Source organism: Hypanus sabinus, chromosome 5, assembly GCF_030144855.1.
Source record: "Hypanus sabinus isolate sHypSab1 chromosome 5, sHypSab1.hap1, whole genome shotgun sequence".
NCBI classification, from domain to species: Eukaryota; Metazoa; Chordata; class Chondrichthyes; order Myliobatiformes; family Dasyatidae; genus Hypanus; species Hypanus sabinus.
This window is the reverse complement of record NC_082710.1, coordinates 87,780,574-87,806,585: the sequence shown is the minus strand read 5'-3', so window position 1 is coordinate 87,806,585 and position 26,012 is coordinate 87,780,574. Positions and strand designations below refer to the sequence as shown.

Sequence of the window (26,012 nt, the reverse complement as noted above, 5' to 3'; positions counted from 1 at the left end):
GTTCCAGAGAGAGTTTATCCATCCACACACTGTACATCTACCTGTACCAAAGAGGGAGAGTTTATCCATCCACACACTGTACATCTACCTGTACCAGAGAGAGAGTTTAACCAACCACACACTCTACATTTACCTGTACCAGAGAGAGAGAGAGACAGAGAGAGAGAGAATTTGACCAGTCACAGATTGTACATCTACCTGTACCAGAGAGAGTTTATCCATCCACACACTGTACATCTACATGTACGAGAAAGAGAGTTTATCCATTCACACACTGTACATCTATCCGTACCAGAGAGAGAGTTTCACCAACCACTCACTCTACATCTACCTTTTCCAGAGGGAGAGAGAGAGAGAGAGAGAGAGAGAATTTGACCATTCACACATTGTACATCTACCTGTACCAGAGAGAGAGAGTTTGACCAATCACAAAGTACATCTACAGGTATCAGAGAGAGAGAGAGAGAGAGAGTTTATCCATCCACACACTGCACATCTACCTGTACCAGAGGGAGAGAGAGTTTATCCATCCACACACTGTACATCTACCTGTACCAGAGGGAGAGAGAGTTTATCCATCCACACACTGTACATCTACCTGTAACAGAGATAGATAGAGACATTAACCATACACACACTCTACATCTACCTGTACCAGAGAGAGAGTGTGATTAACCATCTACACGCTGTGCGTCTACCTTTATCCTAGAGAGAGTGTAACCATCCACACACTCTACATCTACCTGTATCAGAGAGAGAGAGTTTATCCATCCACACACTGTACATCTACCTGTACCAGAGGGAGAGAGAGAGTTTATCCATCCACACACTGTACATCTACCTGTACCAAAGAGGGAGAGTTTGACCAACCACAAACTACATCTACAGGTACCAGAGAGTGAGAGAGAGAGAGAGAGAGAGAGAGTTTATCCATCCACACACTGCACATCTACCTGTACCAGAGGGAGAGAGAGTTTATCCATCCACACACTGTACATCTATCTGTACCAGAGATTGATAGAGACATTAACCATACACACACTCAATCTACCTGTACCAGTGAGAAAGTTTAAACATCTTCACACTGTACATCTACCTGTACCAGAGAGAGAGAGTTTATCCATCCACACACTGTACATCTACCTGTACCAAAGAGGGTGAGTTTATCCATCCACACACTGTACATCTACCTGTACCAGAGAGAGTTTATCCATCCACACACTGTACATCTACCTGTACCAAAGAGGGTGAGTTTATCCATCCACACACTGTACATCTACCTGTACCAGAGGGAGAGAGAGTTTATCCATCCACACACTGTACATCTACCTGTACCTGAGAGAGAGATAGAGCGAGAGAGAGAGAGAGAGAGAGAGAGAGAGAGAGAGAATTTGACCATTCACACATTGTACATCTATCTGTTCCAGAGAGAGAGAGAGAGAGAGACAGAGAATTTGAATATCCACAGCCAGTAAATCTACCTGTACCAGAGGGAGTTTATCCATCCACACACTGTACATCTACCTGTACCAAAGAGGTAGAGTTTGACCAACCACAAAGTACATCTACCTGTACCAGAGTGCGAGAGAGTTTATCCATCCACACACTGTACATCTACCTGTACCAGAGGGAGTTTATCCATGCACACACTGTACATCTACTTGTACCTGAGAGAGAGAGAGTGAGAGAGAGAGAGAGAGAGAGAGAATTTGACCATTCACACATTGTACATCTATCTGTTCCAGAGAGAGAGAGAGAGAGAGAGAGAGAGAGAGAGAATTTGACCATTCACACATTGTACATCTATCTGTTCCAGAGAGAGAGAGAGAGAGAGAGAGAGAGAGAGTGAGAGAGAGAATTTGAATATCCACAGCCAGTAAATCTACCTGTACCAGAGAGAGTTTATCCATCCCGTCACTGTACTTCTACCTGTACCAGAGAGAGAGAGTTTATCGATCCACACACTGTACATCTACCTGTACCAGAGAGAGTTTATCCATCCACACACTGTACATCTACCTGTACCAGAGGGAGAGAGAGTTTATCCATCCACACACTGTACATCTACCTGTACCTGAGAGAGAGAGAGAGAGAGAGAGAGAGAGAGAGAGAGAGAGAGGGAGAGAGAATTTGACCATTCACACATTGTACATCTATCTGCTCCAGAGAGAGAGAGAGAGAGAGAGAGAGAATTTCAATATCCACAGCCAGTAAATCTACCTGTACCAGAGAGAGTTTATCCATCCAAACACTGTACGTCTACCTGTACCAAAGAGGGAGAGTTTGACCAACCACACTGTACATCTACCTGTACCAGAGTGCGAGAGAGTTTATCCATCCACTCACTGTAAATCTACCTGTTCCAGAGAGAGTTTATCCATCCACACACTGTACATCTACCTGTACCAAAGAGGGAGAGTTTATCCATCCACACACTGTACATCTACCTGTACCAGAGAGAGAGTTTAACCAACCACACACTCTACATTTACCTGTACCAGAGAGAGAGAGAGACAGAGAGAGAGAGAATTTGACCAGTCACAGATTGTACATCTACCTGTACCAGAGAGAGTTTATCCATCCACACACTGTACATCTACATGTACGAGAAAGAGAGTTTATCCATTCACACACTGTACATCTATCCGTACCAGAGAGAGAGTTTCACCAACCACACACTCTACATCTACCTTTTCCAGAGGGAGAGAGAGAGAGAGAGAGAGAGAGAATTTGACCATTCACACATTGTACATCTACCTGTACCAGAGAGAGAGAGTTTATCCACCCACTCTGTTCATCTACCTGTACCAACGAGGGAGAGTTTGACCAATCACAAAGTACATCTACAGGTATCAGAGAGAGAGAGAGAGAGAGAGTTTATCCATCCACACACTGCACATCTACCTGTACCAGAGGGAGAGAGAGTTTATCCATCCACACACTGTACATCTACCTGTACCAGAGGGAGAGAGAGTTTATCCATCCACACACTGTACATCTACCTGTAACAGAGATAGATAGAGACATTAACCATACACACACTCTACATCTACCTGTACCAGAGAGAGAGTGTGATTAACCATCTACACGCTGTGCGTCTACCTTTATCCTAGAGAGAGTGTAACCATCCACACACTCTACATCTACCTGTATCAGAGAGAGAGAGTTTATCCATCCACACACTGTACATCTACCTGTACCAGAGGGAGAGAGAGAGTTTATCCATCCACACACTGTACATCTACCTGTACCAAAGAGGGAGAGTTTGACCAACCACAAACTACATCTACAGGTACCAGAGAGTGAGAGAGAGAAAGAGAGAGAGAGAGAGTTTATCCATCCACACACTGCACATCTACCTGTACCAGAGGGAGAGAGAGTTTATCCATCCACACACTGTACATCTATCTGTACCAGAGATTGATAGAGACATTAACCATACACACACTCAATCTACCTGTACCAGTGAGAAAGTTTAAACATCTTCACACTGTACATCTACCTGTACCAGAGAGAGAGAGTTTATCCATCCACACACTGTACATCTACCTGTACCAAATAGGGTGAGTTTATCCATCCACACACTGTACATCTACCTGTACCAGAGAGAGTTTATCCATCCACACACTGTACATCTACCTGTACCAAAGAGGGTGAGTTTATCCATCCACACACTGTACATCTACCTGTACCAAAGAGGGTGAGTTTATCCATCCACACACTGTACATCTACCTGTACCAAAGAGGGTGAGTTTATCCATCCACACACTGTACATCTACCTGTACCAGAGGGAGAGAGAGTTTATCCATCCACACACTGTACATCTACCTGTACCTGAGAGAGAGATAGAGCGAGAGAGAGAGAGAGAGAGAGAGAGAGAGAGAGAGAGAGAGAATTTGACCATTCACACATTGTACATCTATCTGTTCCAGAGAGAGAGAGAGAGAGAGAGAGAGAGAGAATTTGAATATCCACAGCCAGTAAATCTACCTGTACCAGAGAGAGTTTATCCATCCACACACTGTACATCTACCTGTACCAAAGAGGTAGAGTTTGACCAACCACAAAGTACATCTACCTGTACCAGAGTGCGAGAGAGTTTATCCATCCACACACTGTACATCTACCTGTACCAGAGGGAGTTTATCCATGCACACACTGTACATCTACCTGTACCTGAGAGAGAGAGAGTGAGAGAGAGAGAGAGAGAGAGAGAGAATTTGACCATTCACACATTGTACATCTATCTGTTCCAGAGAGAGAGAGAGAGAGAGAGAGAGAGAATTTGACCATTCACACATTGTACATCTATCTGTTCCAGAGAGAGAGAGAGAGAGAGAGAGAGAGAGAGAGTGAGAGAGAGAATTTGAATATCCACAGCCAGTAAATCTACCTGTACCAGAGAGAGTTTATCCATCCCGACACTGTACTTCTACCTGTACCAGAGAGAGTTTATCCATCCACACACTGTACATCTACCTGTAGCAGAGGGAGAGAGTTTATCCATCCACACACTATACATCTACCTGTACCAGAGAGAGAGAGGGAGATTTGACCATCCACAGACTGTACATCTCCCTGTACCAGAGAGAGAGAGTTTTACCATCCTCTCACCGTAATTCTACCTGTACCACAGAGAGAGAGAGTTTGACCGTCCACACACTGTACATGTACCTTTACTGGGGGCAGAGGGAGCGAGAGTGAGAGATAGAGGGAGAGAAAGTGAGATAGAGAGTTTGATCATCCATGCACTGTCACAGGGAGAGAACGATACTGAACATTGGTAAGTGTCAGATTTATGTGTAGCAGAGAGGCCCTCATTTTAGTCATGGTCAACTATCGATGTTGATTCTAGGTGTCTACAATCAATACACAAGCCAGGACGGTACAACATGTAGATTCAACTGCTTCCCATGGTGCAAGCAACCCCACTCCATATAGCTGATGAATACAAAGGAATGGCAGATACTGACTCAGACTGGCATCAGTGGTGTCACATGAATTGCCAGTCAGTATTGAACACAAACTAGGACTGCCTTAGGGACTCCATCTCTGGATTTTTCCTTCGAGTTTACTGCTGATGCCTTCCCCATGAGTGGGCATTGCTGCAAAGCAGCAGAGGTTTGAGATCAGAATTTTCCATCTCCTAGAGGAGCTGTAACACTGCTTTGAATTGGGGTATTGGAAAATATTCAGGGATTCATCTTCGGCTGAATGAATACCCCACTGTTGTCATTTTTCTCAATGAGCTGTCTACCATGGCTAACAAGCCCCATCTTCCTTAGCAACTGGTTTTAAGGTGCCAGTAACCCAACTTTGCCCCTTTTCCTGGCAGTAAAAATAGTTCCACCAGGCTTGTTATCTATGCCACACTGAGGTCCAGGAGCTGGACTTGGTTGTCAGAGGCTATTTGAGACGCGTGCGATTGGGAGCATTTAATAGGCAGTGGGAGCTCATCCCCACCCCACCTCAGATATGACAACCTTAAGAATCTAAGTGAGAACAACTGAACAGGAAATGTGAACAGCTTCCAGAGTAGAGCAAAGTGAATTTTTTGCAGACTATCTCAAGCATTTTGATGGCATTCAATTGAAATGGAATGTGAGATTGTTAGTTGTGTTAACTGTGTACCTTTTGCATTCGAACAGAATTGCTGCATGGTGGTTCAATTAACCTAGGATTATGGTACAATAAATCTGTTTGGTGTTTCAGATGAAATGTTTTTCATTTTATGAAGTTATCTGTATGGTAGAGAGGGAAACTAATGCATAGATCATTGATGTATATAAAGTAGAACAGATTGAAAGGATAATGGAATTGGCACATTGCCTTTTGCTGTTAATTATTCTTTTTTTGATTTAGCCATGGATGTTCCAGTTAAGAGGTTAAGTAAACCCTTGAAAGTAGAAAACTACAGACTAGAAATTTAAAATGTGCTTTGTTCCAATTTCAGGAGGAACAGCATCAAGGCAGAAAGGATTCCTTGGCTGCATCCGGTCCCTTCAATTAAATGGAGTAACTCTTGACCTTGAAGAGAGAGCAAAAATTACCCCTGGGGTGAAGCCAGGGTGCCCTGGGCACTGCAGCAGCTATGGCAATCTGTGCCACAATGGCGGGAGGTGTATCGAAAAATATAATGGCTACTCCTGTGACTGTGGCCACTCTGCCTACAACGGGCCATTCTGCAAGAAAGGTAGGATGTGGGAATTTGGTCTCCTACTTGCTTAAGTGCAGCTGGGCATCAGATCATTTTGATGATAAAACATGATATTATCTAATGTTATTTGCATGGAGCAATGCTATAATGGTTTATACAGGTATTTTTAATGGATATATTAATTTTTCACAAGGGCACAATTACCATGTAAGCCAAATCACATGGTTAATTGAACAAGGCAAATACTTCACTGAAAACAATTTACCAGTAGATCATTGCTGCTCATTACTTGCATAGTTAAGTCAATTTAATCTTCTTCAGGTAGCAGTTTGCTGTTTGTGAGCTCTATATGCAATCCATACCACCCTCAAAAATTGCTTTTATTTAGTATAGGGGTGTTAACATTACTAAAAAGACCAGTGCTTACTATCTGTCTCCAGAGGTCCTGGAACCTTACGAGCACAGGGCGTTCACAGGGGAATCAGTCTGGTGTAGCTGCAGATGACAGGCATCATGGATGGTAGATTTCCAACCCTAGAAGACATTAGTAAACCAGACTGGTCTTTGCAACTATCCAAGGCTGTCATGGATTCCATCATCACAATTAGCTTTTTATTCCAGGCTTATTTGATTACTTGGTTTTAAAGTATCCATGATAGGATACAAAATTGTCTCTCTAGACCTATACAATTTAACTCTTAGCCCAGTATCTTAACCAGTGTTCCTGTGCTGATGGAATATAATATAGGGATGTGAATGGCCATGTACTTTGGTAGAAGAAATAAAGGCACCGAGCATTCTCTAAATCAGAATCAGAATCAAGTTTAATATCACCAGTGTGTGCCGTGAAATTTGTTAACCTTGTGGCAGCAGTACAATGCAATACATGATAAATAAACAAAAAATAGAATTACATTAAGTGTGTGTGTGTATGTGTGTGTGTGTGTATATTACATAGTTAAATTAAGATAAGTAGTGCAAAGAACAGGGATCGAATTCAGAAATCAAAGGAGCAAAGGGACTTGGGAACCCCTGTGCAGGATTCCCTAAAGGTTAAGTTGTACCATAGGTTGAATTGGTAGGAAAGAAGGCAAATTCAATGTTAGCATTCATTTCGAGAGGACTAGAAGTTAAAAGCAAGGATGTAATGCTGAGGCTTTATAAGGTGTTGGCAATTGTGAGCGATTTTGGGCTTTTTATCTAAGGGAAGATATGCTGGTGTAGAAGATGGTCCTGAGGACATTCACAAGAATGATCTTAGGAATGAAAGGGTTAATGTATGAAGAGTGTTTGATAGCTCTGGGCCTGTACTTGCTGGGGTTTAGAAGAATAGAGTAGATCTCATTGAAAACTACCAAATATTGAAAGGCCTAGATAGATTAGACATTGAGAGGATGATTCCCATAGCGGGACATTCTAGACCTGGAAGGTACAGCCTCTGAATAGAAGGACATCCTTTTAGAACAGAGGCAAGGAAACATTTCTTTAGCCAGAGGCAGGTGGATCTGTGGAACTCATTGCCACAGATGGCTGTGTGGATCAAGTAACTGGATATATTTAAAACAGAGGTTGACAATTCCTTGATTAGTAACTGTGCAAAGGTTATAGGGAAAAGGCTTGAGAGGGATTATAAATGAGACATGATGGGAGGAATGGCCTATTTCAGGTCCTATATCTTATATTCTTAGCTGCCCCTCAGAAATGATTTCTTATTTCACATCAAGGCCAGTATCGTCCTTTCAACTCAACTATTTCAGAAGTAAATTAAAAGGCATCTTGTCAGTTCTGAAGTCACAAATGGGGCTACATTATGAAATGAGAACAGTTTTCCTACACAAAATGCAATAGTAAACTTTACATGTCCACTTTGACCCTGCATTTTTTATTGATGGAGTGTCAAATAAATGCCCTACAGGGTCATCCTATCTGGATGTATCACTACTGGACATGGCAACTGCTCTGCATGTGACTGCAAGAATCTGCAGACTCATGGACACAGCTCAGCACATAATTAAAACTATGGACTCTGCCTATACTTTTCACTGTTTTGGTAAAACAGCCAACATAATAAAAGACCCCATCCCCTACAATATTCTCTGTTCTCCCCCCCCCACCCCCACAACTTCCTTATTAGGCAGAAGATACAAATCTGAAAGCACATACTACCAGGCTCAAGGACAGCCTGACCTCACCATTAATAGATAATTGATAGTTCCCTAATTCAATAAGATGGACTCTTGACCTCATGATCTAAGTCATTATTCAAGATTCAAGTTTGTTTAATGTCACTTTTGTACACAAGTGTAAGGAGAATGCAATAATTGTTAACCCAGATCCAATGCAGCACAACAAAAGCACAGAAAATAAATAGCTCAATAATAATAAAAAACACAGAATGAATATAAATACATAAGATAGCTTCTATACATGGATTGATAACATGCCCATAAAGTGACTGACTGGAAACAATAAAGTGGTGGTCGAGTTAAGAGGAATTGTTGGGGAATGAAACTGTTCTGAAATCAAGTGATCCTGGTGTGGATACTGTGTAGCCTCCTCCCTGATGGGAGTGGGACAAACAGTCCATGAGCAGGATGTATGGAATATTTCATGATGTTACTGATCCTTTTCTGGCATCTTTCTGTACATATGTCCTTGATGGTGGGTAGGTTGCGTAGGTTGGTGTAGTTGGTGCTGGTAATGCGTTGGACAGTTTTGATTACCCATTGTAGAATCTTCCTGTCTGCCACAGTATTGTTTCCATACCAGGCAGTGAAGCAGCTTGTTAGGAAGCTATCTATTGCACATCTATAGACAGACATGAATATGAATGTGCAGAGTCCAGCTCCCTTCGGTCTCCTCAAAAAGCCGAGCTTTCATGACTGTGCAGAATGTGTTCTGGAACCATGAGAGTTTCTGTGTGATGTTCACTCCCAGGAGTTATGATCTTGCACCTTATTGTTTATCTGCATAATGCACTTTCTCTATAACTATAACACTTTATTTTGCAATTAGCATTCCATTATTGTTTTACCTTGCACTACCTCAATGCACTGTTGGAATGAATTGATCTGTATGAAAACTATGCAAGACAAGTTTTTCACTGTAGACACAAGCAAATGCAGATGCTGAAAGATGGAGCAACAATCTGCTGGAGAAACTCAGTGAATCATGCAGTATCTGTGGGAATTTGTTGCCATTTTCTTTCACTGTACCTCGATACATGTGAAAATAATAAAGCTATTTAACAATTTAAAGATCAACTTCATCAAGGATCACCTATTTGTCACGTATCCTCATTTACATGTATTTGGAATATTCTGTGGCCTGTTGATCAGGACGTAATATCCAACAAAAAATTCCAACAGTCAAATTTACAGAAAAAAGAATTATATAACAATAAGTTTAACAATTTACCAATTTCATTCTTTTCAATATAAGTATTTCATTTTTATTTCTAAAATTGAAATAGGATTTAATCTTATGCCTCTGAATTATTTCTCTCAGCTTCAGATTAACTGATTTAGTAAATTAGCCAGTTTGCTGCCATAACCCAAAGGGTGCTAATTTGCAAAAGATGTCAAAGAGATTAGATTTTATCATGGGGAGAGAAAGGATGCACTCATATGGTGGATGTTCATTTAACTGTAATGAACCAGATTTGTTTAGGGAATTTAAGGTAAAAAAAAAACCATGAGAGGGCAACCATAATATGATAGAATTTATGCTGCAGTTTGAGAAGGAGAAGCTAATCTCAGATGTATCAGTATTACAGTGGAGAGAAGTGAATTACAGAAGCATGAGAGGGGAGGTGGACACTAGCGGGAGTGACAGCAGAACAGCAATGGCTGGAGGTTCTGGGAACAATTCAGAAGGCACAAGATAGATACGTTCCAGAGAAGAAGTATTTTTAAGTAGGATGATGCAATCGTTGCTGACAAGCAAAGTCAAAGCCAACAAAGGGAGGGTATATAATAGAGCAAAAATTAGTGGGAAGTTAATGGACTGGGAAGCTTTAAAAAAGTCGGAAAGAGGGAAAAGATAGAATACGGAGATAAGCTAGCCAATAATATGAAAGAGGATACCAAGTTTCTTCAGATATATAAAGTGTGAGAGTAGATATTAGACTACCGATAAATGACACTGGAGAATTTGTAATAGCGGGCAGGGAGATGGCGGATGAATTGAATACTGAATAAGTATTTTGCTTTAGTCCTTTGCTGTGGAAGACACTAGTAGTGTAGTGTAAATTCAAGAGTGTCAGGGGGCAGATGTGAGTGAAGTTACCATTACTAGGGAGAAGGTTCTTGGGAAACTGAAGGTTCTGAGGTAGATAAACCACCTGAACCAGATGGTCTACACCACAGGGTTCGGAAAGAGATTGTGGAGACATTAGTAATGATCTTTCAAGAATCAATAGATTCTGGCATAGTTCCAGAGGACTGGAAAATTACAAATATCACTGCGCTCTTTAAGAAGGGAGAGAGGCCGAAGAACGAAAATTAAAGGTCAGTTAGTCTGACCTCAGTGGTTGGGAAGATGCTGGAGTCGACTGTGAAGCAAGCTTGAAGGCAGATGATAGAATAAGCTGAAGTCAACATGCTTTCCTAAAGGGAAAATCTTGTCTGAGAAATTTGTTGGAATTCTTTGAGGAAATAACAAGCAGGATAGATAAAGGAGAATCAGTGGATGTTGATTACTTGGATTTTCAGAAGGCATTTGACAGGTGCTTAATAAGTTAAGAGCCCATAGTACTACAGGAAAGGTACAAGCATGGATAGAGGATTGGCTGATTGGTAGGAGGCAAAGAGTGGGATCAAAGGGAGCCATTTCTGATTGGCTGCGGGTGACTAGTGGTGTTCCTCAGGGGTCTGTGTTGGGACTGCTCTTTTTATGTTATATATTAGTGATATGGATGAGGGCTTTGTGGCCAGGATTGTGGATGATACGAAGATAGGTGGAGGGGCAAGTACTCTCAAGGAAGCGGAGGGGCTGCAGAAGAACTCAGACAGATTTAGAGAATGGGCAAAGAAATGGCAGGTGTAGTACAGTGTCAGGAAGCGCGTGGTCATTGACTTTGTCGGAAGAAGTAAAAACGCAGAGAGAGGAAATGGAAGGGAAATTCAAAAACCTGAGTTTTAAAGGGACTTGGGAATCCTTATACAAGAGTCCCTAAAGGTTAATTTGCATGTTAAGTTGGTGGTGAAAAAGGCAAATGTAAGGTTAGCATTGATTTTGAGAGGACTAGAATATAAAAGCAAGGATTATTGTTGAGGTTTTATAAGGCACTGGTGCCTCACAGAGTGTTCTGAGCAGTTTTGGGCCCCTGATCTAATAAAGGATATGCTGAGATGGGAGGGAGCTGAAAGGAGATTCAGGAAAATGGTTCCAGGATTGAAAGGCTTATCATGTCAGGAGCATTTGATGGCTCTGGGCTTGTACTCACTGAAAATCAGAGGAATGAGTGGGGATGTCATTTAAAACCTATCAAATGATAGAGTGGATGTAGAGCGGATTTTTCCTATACTGTGGGAATTTAGGACCAGAGGACACAGCAGAACTTGTTGCCTCAGGTGGCTGTGGGGGCCAAGTCATTGTCTCTTTCTCTTTCCCTCTCCCTCTCCCCTTCCCTCTCTCTCTCCTTCTTCCCCCCCCCCTCTCTCTCTCTCTCTCTCTCTCTCTCTCTCTCTCTCTCTCTCTCTCTCTCTCTCTCTCTCTCTCTCTCTCTCTCTCTCTCTCTCTCTCTCTCTTCCCTCTGTCTCTCTGTACCTTGTGGTATTAATCTTTTGTTTAATTCCTGGATTTACACACCAACATCATTCTTTCCCAGCCAGCCAGCCAGCCTATTAGTACGCATACTGTAGGTACAGTTGGTAGAGGGGAGGCTGGTTTGGAGAAAGGGTCAGAGAGTGAAAAGCTCTTTTAAAGAACTGGCTTCTGTGGCATACAGTCCATGTTATCTGGTTGTGTGAGCAGTGCAAGTCACCAAGGTTTTTTAAGCTGATATGCTGTATGTATGAAGCTGCCCATCTTGGTATTATAAGGTACACAGAAGAGAAATGCTCCTGTCCATGGTGATGTTCAAGTTCAAATTCATTGTCATTCAGCCATACACATATATGCAGCTACTCTGAATGAAACGGTATTCCTCTGGGGCCAAGGTGCCAAGCAGAGCATATATAGTTATGATAAAACATAATACAGTCAGGAAATAATATTAGCACAAGTCCCTGAGTGACATGGCCTGAAGATTGACAGGTTGCCATGAAGTGTGAGGTGCATGTTTATGTAAGACGGTATAACGTGACTGACACTGACTCGTGGAGCTTGGGAGTGAGTCTGTGAGCTGGGGAGTGGAGGGGTAGGACGTTCAGACTGGGTGTACATGTGTGCTGATTGGCAGCAGAGTATTGAGAAGTCTCACAGCCTGGCAGGTGAAGCTGTTACGCAGCCTGACCGTTCTGGGTCTTATGCTGTCGTACCTTCAGCCTGACCGTTCTGGGTCTTATGCTGTCGTACCTTCAGCCTGACCGTTCTGGGTCTTATGCTGCCGTACCTTCAGCCTGACCGTTCTGGGTCTTATGCTGTCGTACCTTCAGCCTGATCACAGGAAATCAAAGAAATGGTGGGGAGTTTCGGAGGGTTTTTTTTTTGACAATGCTAGAGATGCTGTTTCTGCAGTGGGGGGTGGTCATCTTATCAATTAAGTACTTTTGCTTGTTCATATAACTGGCTATTCTCCAGTAAATGGGTAAGTGAAAGAGAAAAATATATATAGACGTGTTACTGTCTCTGTAGGCCTGTACATGATGGAGTTTAGCAGAATGAAGGGAGGATTTCATTGAAACCTATCTAATATTGAAAGGCCTGGATAAAATGTATGTGGAGAGGATGTTTCTCATAGTGAGAGAGTCTACAACCAGAGGCACTGACTCAGGAGAGAGGGACATCCATTTAGAACACAAAATGAGGAGGAAATTCTTTGGCCAAAGAGCGGAGAATCTGTGGAATTCATTCCCATGGACAGTTGTAGACGCTAAGTTAGTGGGTATATTTAAAGTGAAGGTTGATAGGTTCTTGATCAGTCAAGGCATCAAAAGTTACAGGGAGAAGGCAGGAGGTTGGGATTGAGAGGGATAATAAATCAGCTGTGATGGAAGAGAGGAGCAGACTTGACAGGCTAAATGGCCCAATTCTGCTCTTATAGTCTTTAGTCTTATGGTTTTGTGGTGCTGCCCATACATTAAAATAAAAATAGTGAGATAGTACTCCCATTGTGCTCTAAATGGTGTAGACAGAATTAATTCACATGGAATACGGAGTGCACCTGCAGCGCAATCTTGATCACAAGCCGGCAGTGACAGTGGAGTCACTTGATTCCGAACGATGCTCCCCAATCCATAGTCATTATTCAAATACAGTTTCTTATCAACATAGTTTCCCATGTCTGACTCTGAAGTTTTTGATCCAAAGTTCTTTCAGAAGCCTGGAACAAGGTACAAAACTTGTTGTTTCATGATCAGTGTATTCAGAGTTGGTAGAACAAAGGAAGTTGTACAGACAGTGATAGAGATCTACTAAGCAGAGAGAGAGACAAAGAACAAAAATATCAGAATACAACACCCTTGATCTCTCTACCCCTTATCAGTGTTGTGTGCAAGTAAGCCTTTTGCACTGATAAGTTTTAGCCTTGTGTCTGTTGGATTAGGATGTAGAATTGTGATTTCCCTTGTATTTCTTTCTAGTTTAACTTTGCTCTGTGTGCTTATAATTGTGATAGAATCACCTACAATACAAATATGCAATTGTTCAGTTATTTTTCTATTAATTGTAGTACGGTTGTTTCTGTATTTTGTACAAGTTCCTCAGTTTTCTGCAACAAATACTTGAAGCTGTCTATTTCATAGGTTATAGTTTATCAAAGGAATGTGCTTTATCCCTAGTTTGAGTATGAGATGACTTCTCTTTCTTCCTCTTCTTCCTTTCTTTGTTCTTGTGACACTTAATAAAATGGCTATAACCACCAAGTTTTATGCCAAATCTATGGAAATATTACCAGATCACCAGTATCATCAGATCCAGCATGTGCTACATGAGCTGTGTGCAAGTCCTTCTTTACCTTCTATGTAAAATGATAAGCTTCTGCCTTGGAATCTACGGGATAGTTGTCATGTCAGGTTTACTGTCCTTCACTGTAGCCTTGTGGTTCAGGCTGTCTGAACCATGTCCAGTTATTCCTCTTTGGTACCAGCACTGCAAAGTCCTAATATATCCCCTCTGATAGAGCTTTTCATAGGACCAAGTTTAAGCTTGATTGTCATTCAACAGTGTTCCTCCAGGGCCAAGGTGCAAAACACAGTATCACCCATCACACACTGTATGAGGCACATATAGCAGCACTTATAGTTATTATACCAGCAAAGACATACAGTCACAAAAGAATAATAATAAAGCCCAAGTCCCTGAGTGTCATGGCCTGTAGATTGGTGGGGCATGTGTAATGTTGTTCTAGAGCCACGTTTCTGCAAGAACAAGCTACAGATGAATGCAACCCAGCTTGTTTCCCATTGAGTGAACACTGGACAGCAACACCGACAAGAGGGGCAAGCCCCAACCCATGGCTCTGCTCTCTCCCACACCACCCCCTGTATTTCCACCACTGGGCAGCTGCAGCCAGTGACCCCGCAGCACGAGGGGCTGCCCTGAGCAACAGCCAGGGCCACACAACTTCCCTGTCATCAGGCTGGCCAATGAACCAATGAACTAGACTTGCACCTAAGCCCATAAGATTTAGGAGCAGAGCAAGGCCATTCAGCCCATTGGATCTTCCCTGCCATCCCATCATGTCTGATTTATTTCCCCCCTTAATCCCATTCTCCTGTCTTCTTCATGTAACTTTTGATGCTTTTACTAATCAAGAACCTATCAACTTCCACTTTAAATATACCTAATGATTTGACCTCCACAGCCATCTGTGACAATAAATTCCACAGATTCACCACCGTCTGTCTAAAGAAATCCCTCCTCATCTCTGTTCTAAAGGGACATCCTTCTATTCTGAGGCTATGCACGTTAATACTAGACTCTCCCACTACATTCTCTCCACATTGACTCTATCTCGGCGTTTCAATATTTGATAGGTTTCAATGAAATCCCCCCTCATTGTCCTGCTATCTTCCCTCTGATAGAGCGATCACACTGTTCCCTGTTACAATGGCTCTGTCTGGGTACTTTGTCAGCAATGACAAGGTTGACAGCTCTCTTGCCTCTCTGTTTGAAAGCTTCTTGCCAGAGGTATGAGCACGGACACTTCACTGTGAGAAGCTGCCGTTGGAGGTGCATATTAATTGGACAAGGCATTAAACAGAACCCTTCTCTCTTCAGTCAGATTGACATAAAGAGATTCCATTGGGACTTTCTGAAGAGGAACCATGTCCTGTCCAATATTTAACCCAAATCACATCATGGAGAAAGGACAGAACAACTGTGCATTGCCTCATTGCACCTTATCAAAGTTTGTTTTCTGGAATTTAACTGCCATGTTCCTTACATTTAAACAGTGACCATATGTCCAAAGTGCTTCACTGGCTAACTATCATTTTGGCATGCTCTGAGGTCATATATTATATTCAATATCTTTTGAATTTAGATAGACTCTATTGCTCTCTGTTTAATATCTTCATATTTTGATAAAGCGTTAAGTGTTGCGTACCTCTGTATTTAAATGTTTTCATATAAATGATACCATTATTGGTATCAGAATTAACGTTGTAAAATGATACATCATCATAGCTTTCACTATAAGTTCCAAGTCTTTGAGTCTTTGCCCCAGAATGAGGAGACCATTAACATTCAATACCAATAGATTATGAAAGACAGCCAGAATCTCAAAATTTTGAGATGAAGAAGTTTGTGTGGATTCAGAATTATCTTGTTTACAGAAGGGAAAGGGTAATTTTAGATGGAGCATTTTCTGCCTAGAGGTCAATGATCAGTGGTGTTTCAGAAGGGTCTGTTCTGGGACCCCTGCTCCTTGCGACTTTCTTAAAATGATGTGCATGAGGAAGTGGAAGGGCGTTAGTAAGTTTGCACATGACATGAAAGTTGCTGGTTTTGTGGGTAGTGTTGAAGGATGTCTTAGGTTACAATGGAATATTAATAGGATGCGGAGCTGAGCTGAGAAGTGGCTGACAGATTTGAATCTGAAGTGAAACACTTTGGTAGGTCAAACTTGAAGGTAGAGTATAGGGTTCATAACAGGATTCTTAGCAGTGTGGGAAAGCATAGGGATCTTGGAACCCACATTCACAGATCCTTCAAAGTTGCTGTGCATTGATAGGGTAGTTAAGAAGGCATATAGTGAGCTGGACTTCATTAGTCAGTGGGGGGGGGGGGGGTGGGAGTGCAGTTTGAATTCAAGAGCTGTGATGTAATTTTGCAGTTCTATAAAACCTGGTTAGGTGCCACAGAGTATTGCATTCAATTCTGGTCACCTCATTATAGGAAGGATGTGGAAGCTTTAGAGTAGGTGCAGAGGAAGTCTTCCAGGATGCTGCCTGTCTTACGAAGAAAGATTGAGCCGGCTAGGGCTGTTCTCTTTGGAGTGAATAAGAATGAGGGGTAACAATAGAGGTGTACAAAATGATAAGAGGCATAGATTGAGTGGACAGCCAGTCTCTTTTTTCCTTGGGGTAGAAATTACGAATATGAGAAGGCACAGTTTTGAGGTGATTGGAAAGAAGTATAGGGTGATGTCAGAGGTAAGTTTGTTACACAGAAAGTATTTTTTTTACTAGAGTGGTAAGTGTTTGGAACAAGCTGTCCAAGGTGGTGATAGGGTTATTTGAGAAAGGACTGTCAGAATGATCTTGGAGTAGGTTAAAGGGTTGGTACGACAATATGGGCCAAAGGCTGTACTTATTCTATGCTCCATGTTCTATAATGGTGCTGATGAAAAATAATCGCCCACAATCTTACTGAAAGACAGGTTATGTTCAAATCACATTCTCCAAATCTCTCTTTCAATCAAGGCTTCATCATTTGCATTTTGTGCTAATTCGTGCATGATCTCAATAAATCAGTAATGTTTGTTTCCTTCGTCTAAATATAAAAACATTCTGGGATGATTGGCCACTCTTTCCTTGCTGCTCCAGAAAATGAACATAACATTGAGTCATAACTCTCTCCTTGAAATATTTGGTTTTCATAAAGGACATGCTGCCAATTATAAAAAATCCAGTTTACATGAGATAATTAATGAATATAATGAATTGTAGAACACTCTCAATCAATCTTTATTGGATATCAAATTAATTAAGACTGTATGACCATTAGTCTGTTCCCCCTTGATTAATAACATAAGTTATGAAGTTGCTTTAGATTGTGTGAAATTTTGTTTTAATCATGCTTTGAATCTGTGCATTCCTCTGAAGGATGACACTTGATACTCAGTCCTTGATGAGTATTGTCAAGGATGCCCACCATCCTGGCTCTGCTCTCTTCTGATTGCTGGAGGCACAGGATCCCCAGGACACATACCACTGGTTCAGGAGCAGTTACTACCTCTCAGCCATCAAGCTCTTGAACCAGAGGGGATAACTCAACTTCACATGCCCTTTCACTGAACTGTTCCCACAACCCATTGATTTACTTTAAAGGACTCTTCTTCTCAGCTTCTTGATATTATTTATCTATCGATCTAGTTATTTATTTATTTACTTTTCTCTTTCTTTTTGTACTTGCAAAGTTTGCTATGTTTTGCACATTGATTGTTTGTCTATCCTGATGGGTGTGATCTTTCATTGATTCTATTGTATTTCTTGCATGTACTGTGAATTCCTGCAAGAAAATGTATCTCAGGCGTGTATATGGTGCCAGTTAGCATAACATCTGTAGTTGAGAAAATGCTTGAAGCTGTCATTAAGGAAGAAATAGTGAAACATTTAGAAAGGAAGGGTTCCATAAGACAGACACACCATGGATTTAGAAAGGGCAGGTCCTGTTTTACAAACTTACTAGAGTTCTTTGAGGACATAATGAGTGCAGTGGATAGAGGGGAACAAATGGATGTCATATACTTGGATTTCCAGAAGGCGTTTGATAAGGTGCCACACAAGAGATTTGTAAATAAGATATGGATGCATGGAGTCGGAGGAACTGTATTGGCATGGATAGTAGATTGGTTAACCGATAGAAGGCAGAGAGTTGGTATAAATGGGTGTTTCTCTGGTTGGCAGTCGGTGGTGAGTGGGGTGCCGCAGGGGTCAGTGCTGGGCCCACAGCTGTTTACCATTTACATTGATGATTTGGAAGAGGGGACTGAGTGTAGCTTGGCAAAATTTTCTGATGACACTAAACTGAGTGGAAAAGCAAATTGTACAGAGGATGTGGAGAGTCTGCAGAGGGATATAGATAGGTTAAGTGAGTGGGCCAAGGTCTGGCAGATGGAATACAGTATTGGTAAATGCAAGATCATCCACTTTGGAAGGAATAATAAAAGAGCAGATTATTATTTAAATGGTGAAAGATTGCAGCATGCTGTTGTGCAGAGGGACTTGGGAGTGTTTGTGCATGAATCGCAAAATGTTGGCTTGCAGGTACAACAGGTTATTAAGAAGGCAAATGGAATGTTGGTCTTCATTGCTAGAGGGATTGAATTCACGAGCAGGGAGGTCATGCTGCAATTATACAGGGTACTGGTGAGGCCACACCTGCAGTACTGTGTGCAGTTCTGGTCTCCATACTTGAGGAAGGATATACTGGCTTTGGAGGCAGTGCAGAGGAAGTTCACCAGGTTGATTCCAGAGATGCAGGGATTAACTTATGCAGAGAGATTGAGTCACCTGGGACTATACTTTCTGGAATTCAGAAGAATGAGAGGGGATCTTATAGAAACACAGAAAATTTTGAAAGGGATAGATAGGATAGAAGTAGGAAAGTTGTTTCAATTGGTAGGTTGGCGAGAACTAGGGGCCATTGCCTCAAGATTCAGGGGAGAAGATTTAGGACAGAGATGAGGAGAATCTGTTTTTCCTAGAGAGTGGTGAATCTGTGGAATTCTCTGTCCAGGGAAGCAGTCGAGGCTTCTTCATTAAATATATTTAAGATACAGTTAGATAGATTTTTACATAGTAGGAGAATTAAGGGTAATGGGGAAAAGTCAGGTAGATGGAGCTGAGTTTATGGACAGATAAGCCATGATCTTATTGAATGGCAGGGCAGGCTCGATGGGCCGGTTGGCCTACTCCTGCTCCTATTTCTTATGTTCCTTAATGCCATTTCTAGTATACAAGTGTAAAGGAGAACAAAATAATTGTTACAGCGGATTCAATACAGCACGAATAAATCCTAATACAAAAAAACAGAATAACTATAAGTACATAAGATTGCTAATGCACATAAATTGATTGTATGTCCATGAAGTGACACTAGGTATAGGAGTGTCCGTACATCAGGATGTGATAAAGTGATGTTGATCGGGGTTGTAGAGGGGAGGGGAAAAGCGAGATGATGTTTTTTAGCCTTACTGCTTGGGGAAAGTAACTATTTTGTGAGTCTGGTAGTCCTGGAGGGGAAGCCACATAGCCTCCTCCTCTCTGATCTGAGTGGGCCAAACAGTCCATGAGTAGTGTTGATGGATCCTTCATGACATTGTTGGTCTATTTCTGGATCCTTTTTGTCTATACCGTATGACCTTGTTGGCATGTAAGCTGCTGCCAATGAAGTACTGGGCAAATTTAGCTGCCTGTTATAGACCCCACCTCTCTGCCGCAGTGCATTTTCTGTACTACAGAGTGATTTGGCTTGTTGGGATGCTCTCCATGTGCATCTGTAGGAAGACATGAGTATTGGCGAACAGCAATCCGCTCTGTTCAGCCTCCTTACAAAATAGATGCATGGTAACCTTTTTTGACTGTGGAGTATGTGTTCTGGGACCATCAGAAGTTGTGCAATATGTGCACTCACAGAACTTTGAAGCCTTTCACAATTTCCACAGCTGTGTGATTGATGTGAAGAGGGGTGAGAGTGTTGTGGAATCTCCTGAAATTGATACCAATCTCCTTTGTTTTGTTGACATTGAGGAAAAGGCTACTTGCCTGGCACCAGGCTTTGAGCTCTTCACCTCTGTCTGGGAAGGCCCCACCACTGTCACCAACAAGGTTATGGTCACCAATACCATAAACTTTCTGGCTAGCACAGTGCTGCTAAGACGTTCCACTATTCCCTACTGCAGATGGATGTTGTTAATATTTTTCTATTCAAATATACTCTAGCAGCTTACCAATTATAGATACAATAAATCCCATGAATATCTTTTGATATGTTTTGAAAATAATAATGTCATTTTTTGGAGATCCCATTCTTTTTGGAATTGCTATTAAATTCAGTGAACTTTACATGATACCCAACAATTTCCTTTGCATATATACTATCAAGTTCTATCACGATCTTCTCTGATAAAATCTATCAGACATGCCAGATTTTTTCCCTGGGTGATTTCTTTTTTTCCACGATTCCAGCCCATACCTTGTAATTTTAATAGAATTTTCAGCATCAGTTGTGCAAACCAGTGTGAAATGGTGATTGAAATCTTTTACCTTGCCTTTAAGCTTTCTTAACATTATGTCTCTGCCATCCACATATGACTATGACTTGCTTTTTTATGTATATCTTTTCTTGTCTACATTTACCTTCAGAATCTAAGGCTTTATGAGGCATTGTTCAGACTGCAAGTGAAGAATTGTGAGCAGTTTTGAGCCCTCATCTAAGAAATGATGCTGGCATTGGAGAGGGTCTAGATGAGGTTCACAAAAATAACCCTGGGAATGAAAGAGTTAATATATGAGGTGCATTTGATGGCTCAGGACCTGTACTTGCTGGAGATCAGAAGAATGGCGGGGAATTTTAGTGAAATCTATTGAATACTGAAAGGCCTAGATAGGTTGGATATGGAGAGGACGTTTGGGACCAGAGGGTACAGTCTCAGAATAGAAGGACATCCCTTTAGAACAGAGGTGAGGAGGAATTTCTTTAGCCAGGGGATAGTGAATCAGTGGAATTTATTGCCACATTTGTCTGTGGAGACCAAATCATTGGATATCCTTAAAGCAGAGGTTAATAGGTTCTGGGTTAATAAGGGCTTCAAAGCTTACGAGGAGAAATCAGGAGAATGGAATTGTAGGGAGATAATAAATCTGCCATGTTGGGATGCCCAAGCAGACACGATGGGCTGAATGGCCTAATTCTGCTCGGATGTTTTATGGTCTAGTCCTTTCTGTAACTTGTTTTCTAAGCATTACTATCTTTCTCTTCACTTTTGGAATGTGTTTGCTTGTCTATTTTGCGGTTCTTTTGTTCACAAACAGGTTTACAAAGAGGTCCCTAGCCACAAAATGTTATTGGAAACCAGAGCCAAGCCATAATGTGGAAGAGGACCACAGGGTATTGAAGTGGTTTACAAAGTATTCATTGTCTTTGGAAACAGACACTTAGTGCAATTGGAATTGAAAGATGCTCGAGTTGTGGTTAATTACATGGAAATTATATATTTTCACAGATTTCATTCTTTGTAGTGCATTGCTTTTGATGCAGAAGCCAGTAATTGGACAATACCGGAACATTCTAATAAGATACTCTCTTCTGCGATAGATCATTGGATCAGACACAGACCACGAAATTTAAGCATGTACCTCATTACTAGCGGCTTTACCTTTAACTAGTTATATTCCGGAAATCTTTCCCTGAACTCTTCTCCACCTCACAATCCCTCTCCTTCTCAAGAATGCTCTCTAAACCTTATTTAACCAACATTAATGTTCAAGATTGTTTAACGTCATTCCCTGTATGCAAGTGTAAGGAGAATAAAATAATTGTTAGTCTGGATTTGACGCAGCACAAAAAAAACAGGAATAGTAAACACAGAAGAACAGACTAATACAAAAGTATGATAAGTATAAATGCATAAGATAGCTTATATACATAGACTGATTATAAACACTAGGCTGCACATAAGGTGACAAATGGGAAGTAATAAAGTAGTGGTGGAATTAGTGGGTGAAGGTGTTGATTAGTCTTACTGCTTGGGGAAAGTAACTGTTTTTGAGTCTGTTGCTATGCTGCCTCTTCCCTGACGGGAGTGGGACGAACAGTCCATGAGCAGGGTGTGTGTGTTACTGGGCCTTTTGCAGCACTTTTCTGTAAATATGCCCTTGATGGCTGGTAGACTGGTGGCAGTGACGTGTTGGGCAGTTTTGACCACCTGCTATAGAGCCTCCAGGTTCGCTGCAGTGCAGTTTCGGTCATAAAGAGCAAAGCAGCTTGTTAGGATGCTTTCTACTGCGCACCTGTAGAATGACGTGAGTATGGATTGCAAAGTTCAGCTCTTTTCAGCCTCCTCAGAGAGTAAGATAAAATCAAAATAAAATTTATTATCAGTGTACAAACATGTCACCACATACAACCCTGAGATTCTTTTTCTGTGGGTGTACTTAGCAAATCATTAGAACAGTAACTGTAAACAGGATCTTTAAACTGTAAACATCAGGAACTGTAAACAAACTGTGCAAATGCAGATATAAATAAATAGTAATAACTAACAAGCATGAAATTATTTGAAAAAAGAGTCCTTAAATGAGCGTAGTTATCCCCTTGTGTTGCTGAGCCTGATGGGTGAGGTGTAGTAACTACTCTTTAAAATGGTGGTGTGAGTCCTGAGGCACCCGTTCCTTCTACCTGATGGCAGCAGCGAAAAGAGAGCATGGCTTAGGTGGTGAGGATCTTTGGTGATGGATGCTGCTTTCCTACAGCAATGTTTCATGTATATGTGCTGCCGAAGCGAGCACAATAATGTTTCATGTAGATGTGCCCAGTGGCTGGGTGGGTTTTACCTGTGATGTACTAGGCTGAATCCAAGACTTTTTGTAGGATTTTCCATTCGAAGGCATTGGTGTTCCCATACCAGACTGTAATGCAGCCAGTCACTGCACTTTCCACCACACGTCTATGGGAGTTTGCCAAGGCTTTTGATGGCATGCTGAATCTACACAGACTCCTGAGGAAGTGGAGGTGTTGTTGTGCTTTCTTCACAATGATATTTATATGATGTGTCCAGGACAGGTCATCTGAAATAGTGATACCCAGGAATTTAAAGTTCCTGACCCTCTCCACCTGTGATCCTGCAGTGATTACTGTGGATGATTACTGTACTGATGATTGAAGTAGAGGCATGGCTGAGCTTTGTTGCCTGTGTCATATGCGCCTGGGACCCGGAGAGGTTATGTGTGGTGTACACACCCAGAGAGAAGTGTGCACGTTGAATAACTCTTATCCTATCACTACTAAGAGTTGGAAGAGCAATTAAAACATATGAAAATGAATGAGATAGATCAGTATGGGACAGAGTGGCAGAGTAATTAAATTACTGAAGTATCTCAAAGGAACTGAGTTCAGGCCTCACCATAAGAAACACACACACAATGCTGGAGGAACTGACTAGGTCAGGCAGCATCTATGGAGGGATTAAGGGTCTCAGGCTGAAATGTCGAGTGCTCATTTCCCTCTATAGATGTTATCGGACCTGCCAAGTCCTTTCACCTGGCAAATCCTTTCAGCATTTTGTGTGTTGCTCAAGATTTTGTGTTTGTAGAATTTTTTGTGTTTCCAAACAATGGAAAAAAAGCATGTTTTTTTTAGGTGGAGTGCAGTGTACACAGTACTGGCCCCACCCTTTATACCTGAGGGTCATCTGCCAGAGCCTAGAAAGCTGGGACAGTGACAGCGAGGTCCTCGGGTCATCGGAGTTACGCTGGAGTATCCTTCTCCTAGGCAGATGGCCTGACAAGGATGACAATCTCCACCTGCTCGGATTTGGAGTCAGAATTGTCCTTCTCTTAGGCTGGCTGCCAACCAAGGCTAACGAGCCCAGCCTACCCATCCAGTTATACCGCCAGACACTCAGTCGCACCATGACGTAGCAAGCTCGGTGGAAGCGGGGCGCACCAATGAGAAGGTGTTGCTACAGACGCAGTAGTGTAGAAGAGGCCTTTTGCAGTGTCCTCCTGCCTAGCAAACCAGACAGTGACCATGCGACGGTCACTACACTGGGAAAGGAGAGGCGATGTATTGCACGTGCTCTTTCCCTGGGTGAGTGGGACGTCAGGCCCAGACCTCACCTGCCTCCCACTCTTAACTTAAAATTTGAGCAAAAGATGCATATTGGAATGTTGTGTCTGGATCTGTGCACCATACTAGGGAAGCTGTGAAGGCTTTGAGATGCACAAGAGAGCTACCAGAATGTCTGGATGTGAAGTAGCAGAATCACTGAAATATATCAGAAAATGTGTTGTCATTTGGCAGCAGTATAGTGTAAACAATAAAACACAATTGATGTAAGTTAGAAAAAATAAATAATGAGCACAAAGGTGGAATAGTAAAAAGGTGTTCATGGGTTCATGGACTATTTGGAAATCTAATGGTGGAGGGGGAATAGTTGTTCTTAAAGCAGTGAGTATTGATCTTCTGGGTCCTGTACTACCTCTCTGATGGTAGACATGAGAAAAACACATGTCCAGATGGTGAGCATTCTTAATGGTGCATACCACCTTCTTGAACTTTTTGAAGGAGTCTTTGATGGTGAGGGCCTACCTTTGATGAAGCTTGCTGAGGATGCAATCTATGAGAATCTCTCCATGGCACATCTGTAGAAATTTGCAAGGGTCTTTAGGGATATACTAAATCTCCTCAAACTCCTCATGAAGTATAGCCACTGCTGTGCCTTCTTTGGGATTGCATCAATATATTGGGCCCAGGACAGATCTGCTGGGATGTTAATGCTAAGGAACATGAAGCTTTCTACTGCTGATGTCTCAGCAAGGACTGCTGTGTGTTCTTCCAGCTTCCCTTTACTGAAACCCATCAGCAATTCCTTCATCTTAATGATGTTGAGTGCAAGGTTCTTCTTGTGACACCACTCAACCAGCTGCTCTGTTTCATCCTGTCACCAGCTCGTTGCCATCTATCAACAACAGTGCTGTCATCAGCAAACTAACAGTTGGCATTTGAACTGTGTCAGTGCATAGGGACAGTAGATCAGTAGATCAGGCAGGCGTCCTTGAAGTGTGTCTGTGTTGATCGTCAGCAAGAAAGAAATATGGTTTCCCAATAAGCAAGTCAACAATCTACTTGTAGAGGAAGTACCAGTTTAAAGCCCTGGTTTGAAGCTAATTGATTAATATTGAGGGGATGATGGATTTTGGATCAGTGGCTAGACTGAGGAACTTGGGATTGTTCCCTTGGAACAGCGGAGACAGACAGCAGGCTGTATTCAACATCATGAAGGAAAGGTAGGGTTAAATTGCTCCTCTTCATAGAGTAGGACAAAGAATTGAAGACATAGTATGTCATGACTGTCAAAAGGATGTTAAAGTGACAGTAAGCATGTCTATGGAGCAGTTAGACTTTGCAGGACTCACTGGAGGCAGATACAATCAAAATATTCAAAGAAAGAGACTGTATGAGAGGTGTTGGAGGAGCTGAACTACCTGCATTAAGCTAGTATGCATTCAGTGGGTAAATGGTATTCTTTTGAGCTGTAATCATTCCACAAATCGTAGACAGAAATGTCCATAAACGATGCCAGAAATAAAATCAAAAAACTTTATTAGTTGGCCATGTTTACCATCCAGGTAGATAATGCCACCTGTTCTTGTTATTCCAAGAACAGTTTTAACAGATTTTTTAAATCCTAATGTTTCTGGTTGGAAATCCATTATTTCAATGCTTTTGACTAGATAAAGGCCTGGATTCAATTTGAACTGCTTTAGTCTCCCACTGATACTGAGATTGAGACTGAAAGAC

The 26,012-nt window shown here is 41.8% G+C and overlaps 1 protein-coding gene across 1 annotated transcript in view; it reads left to right on the top strand.

Annotated features, from left to right (window-relative positions):
- LOC132394766 (contactin-associated protein-like 5) overlaps positions 1–26,012 on the top strand; it is a 1,222,641-nt gene that overhangs the window by 944,022 nt on the left and 252,607 nt on the right. The window contains exon 18 of the mRNA XM_059971174.1: positions 5,955–6,194. Coding sequence (XP_059827157.1) covers positions 5,955–6,194 — 240 coding nt within the window. The remainder of the gene's footprint in view (positions 1–5,954; positions 6,195–26,012) is intronic.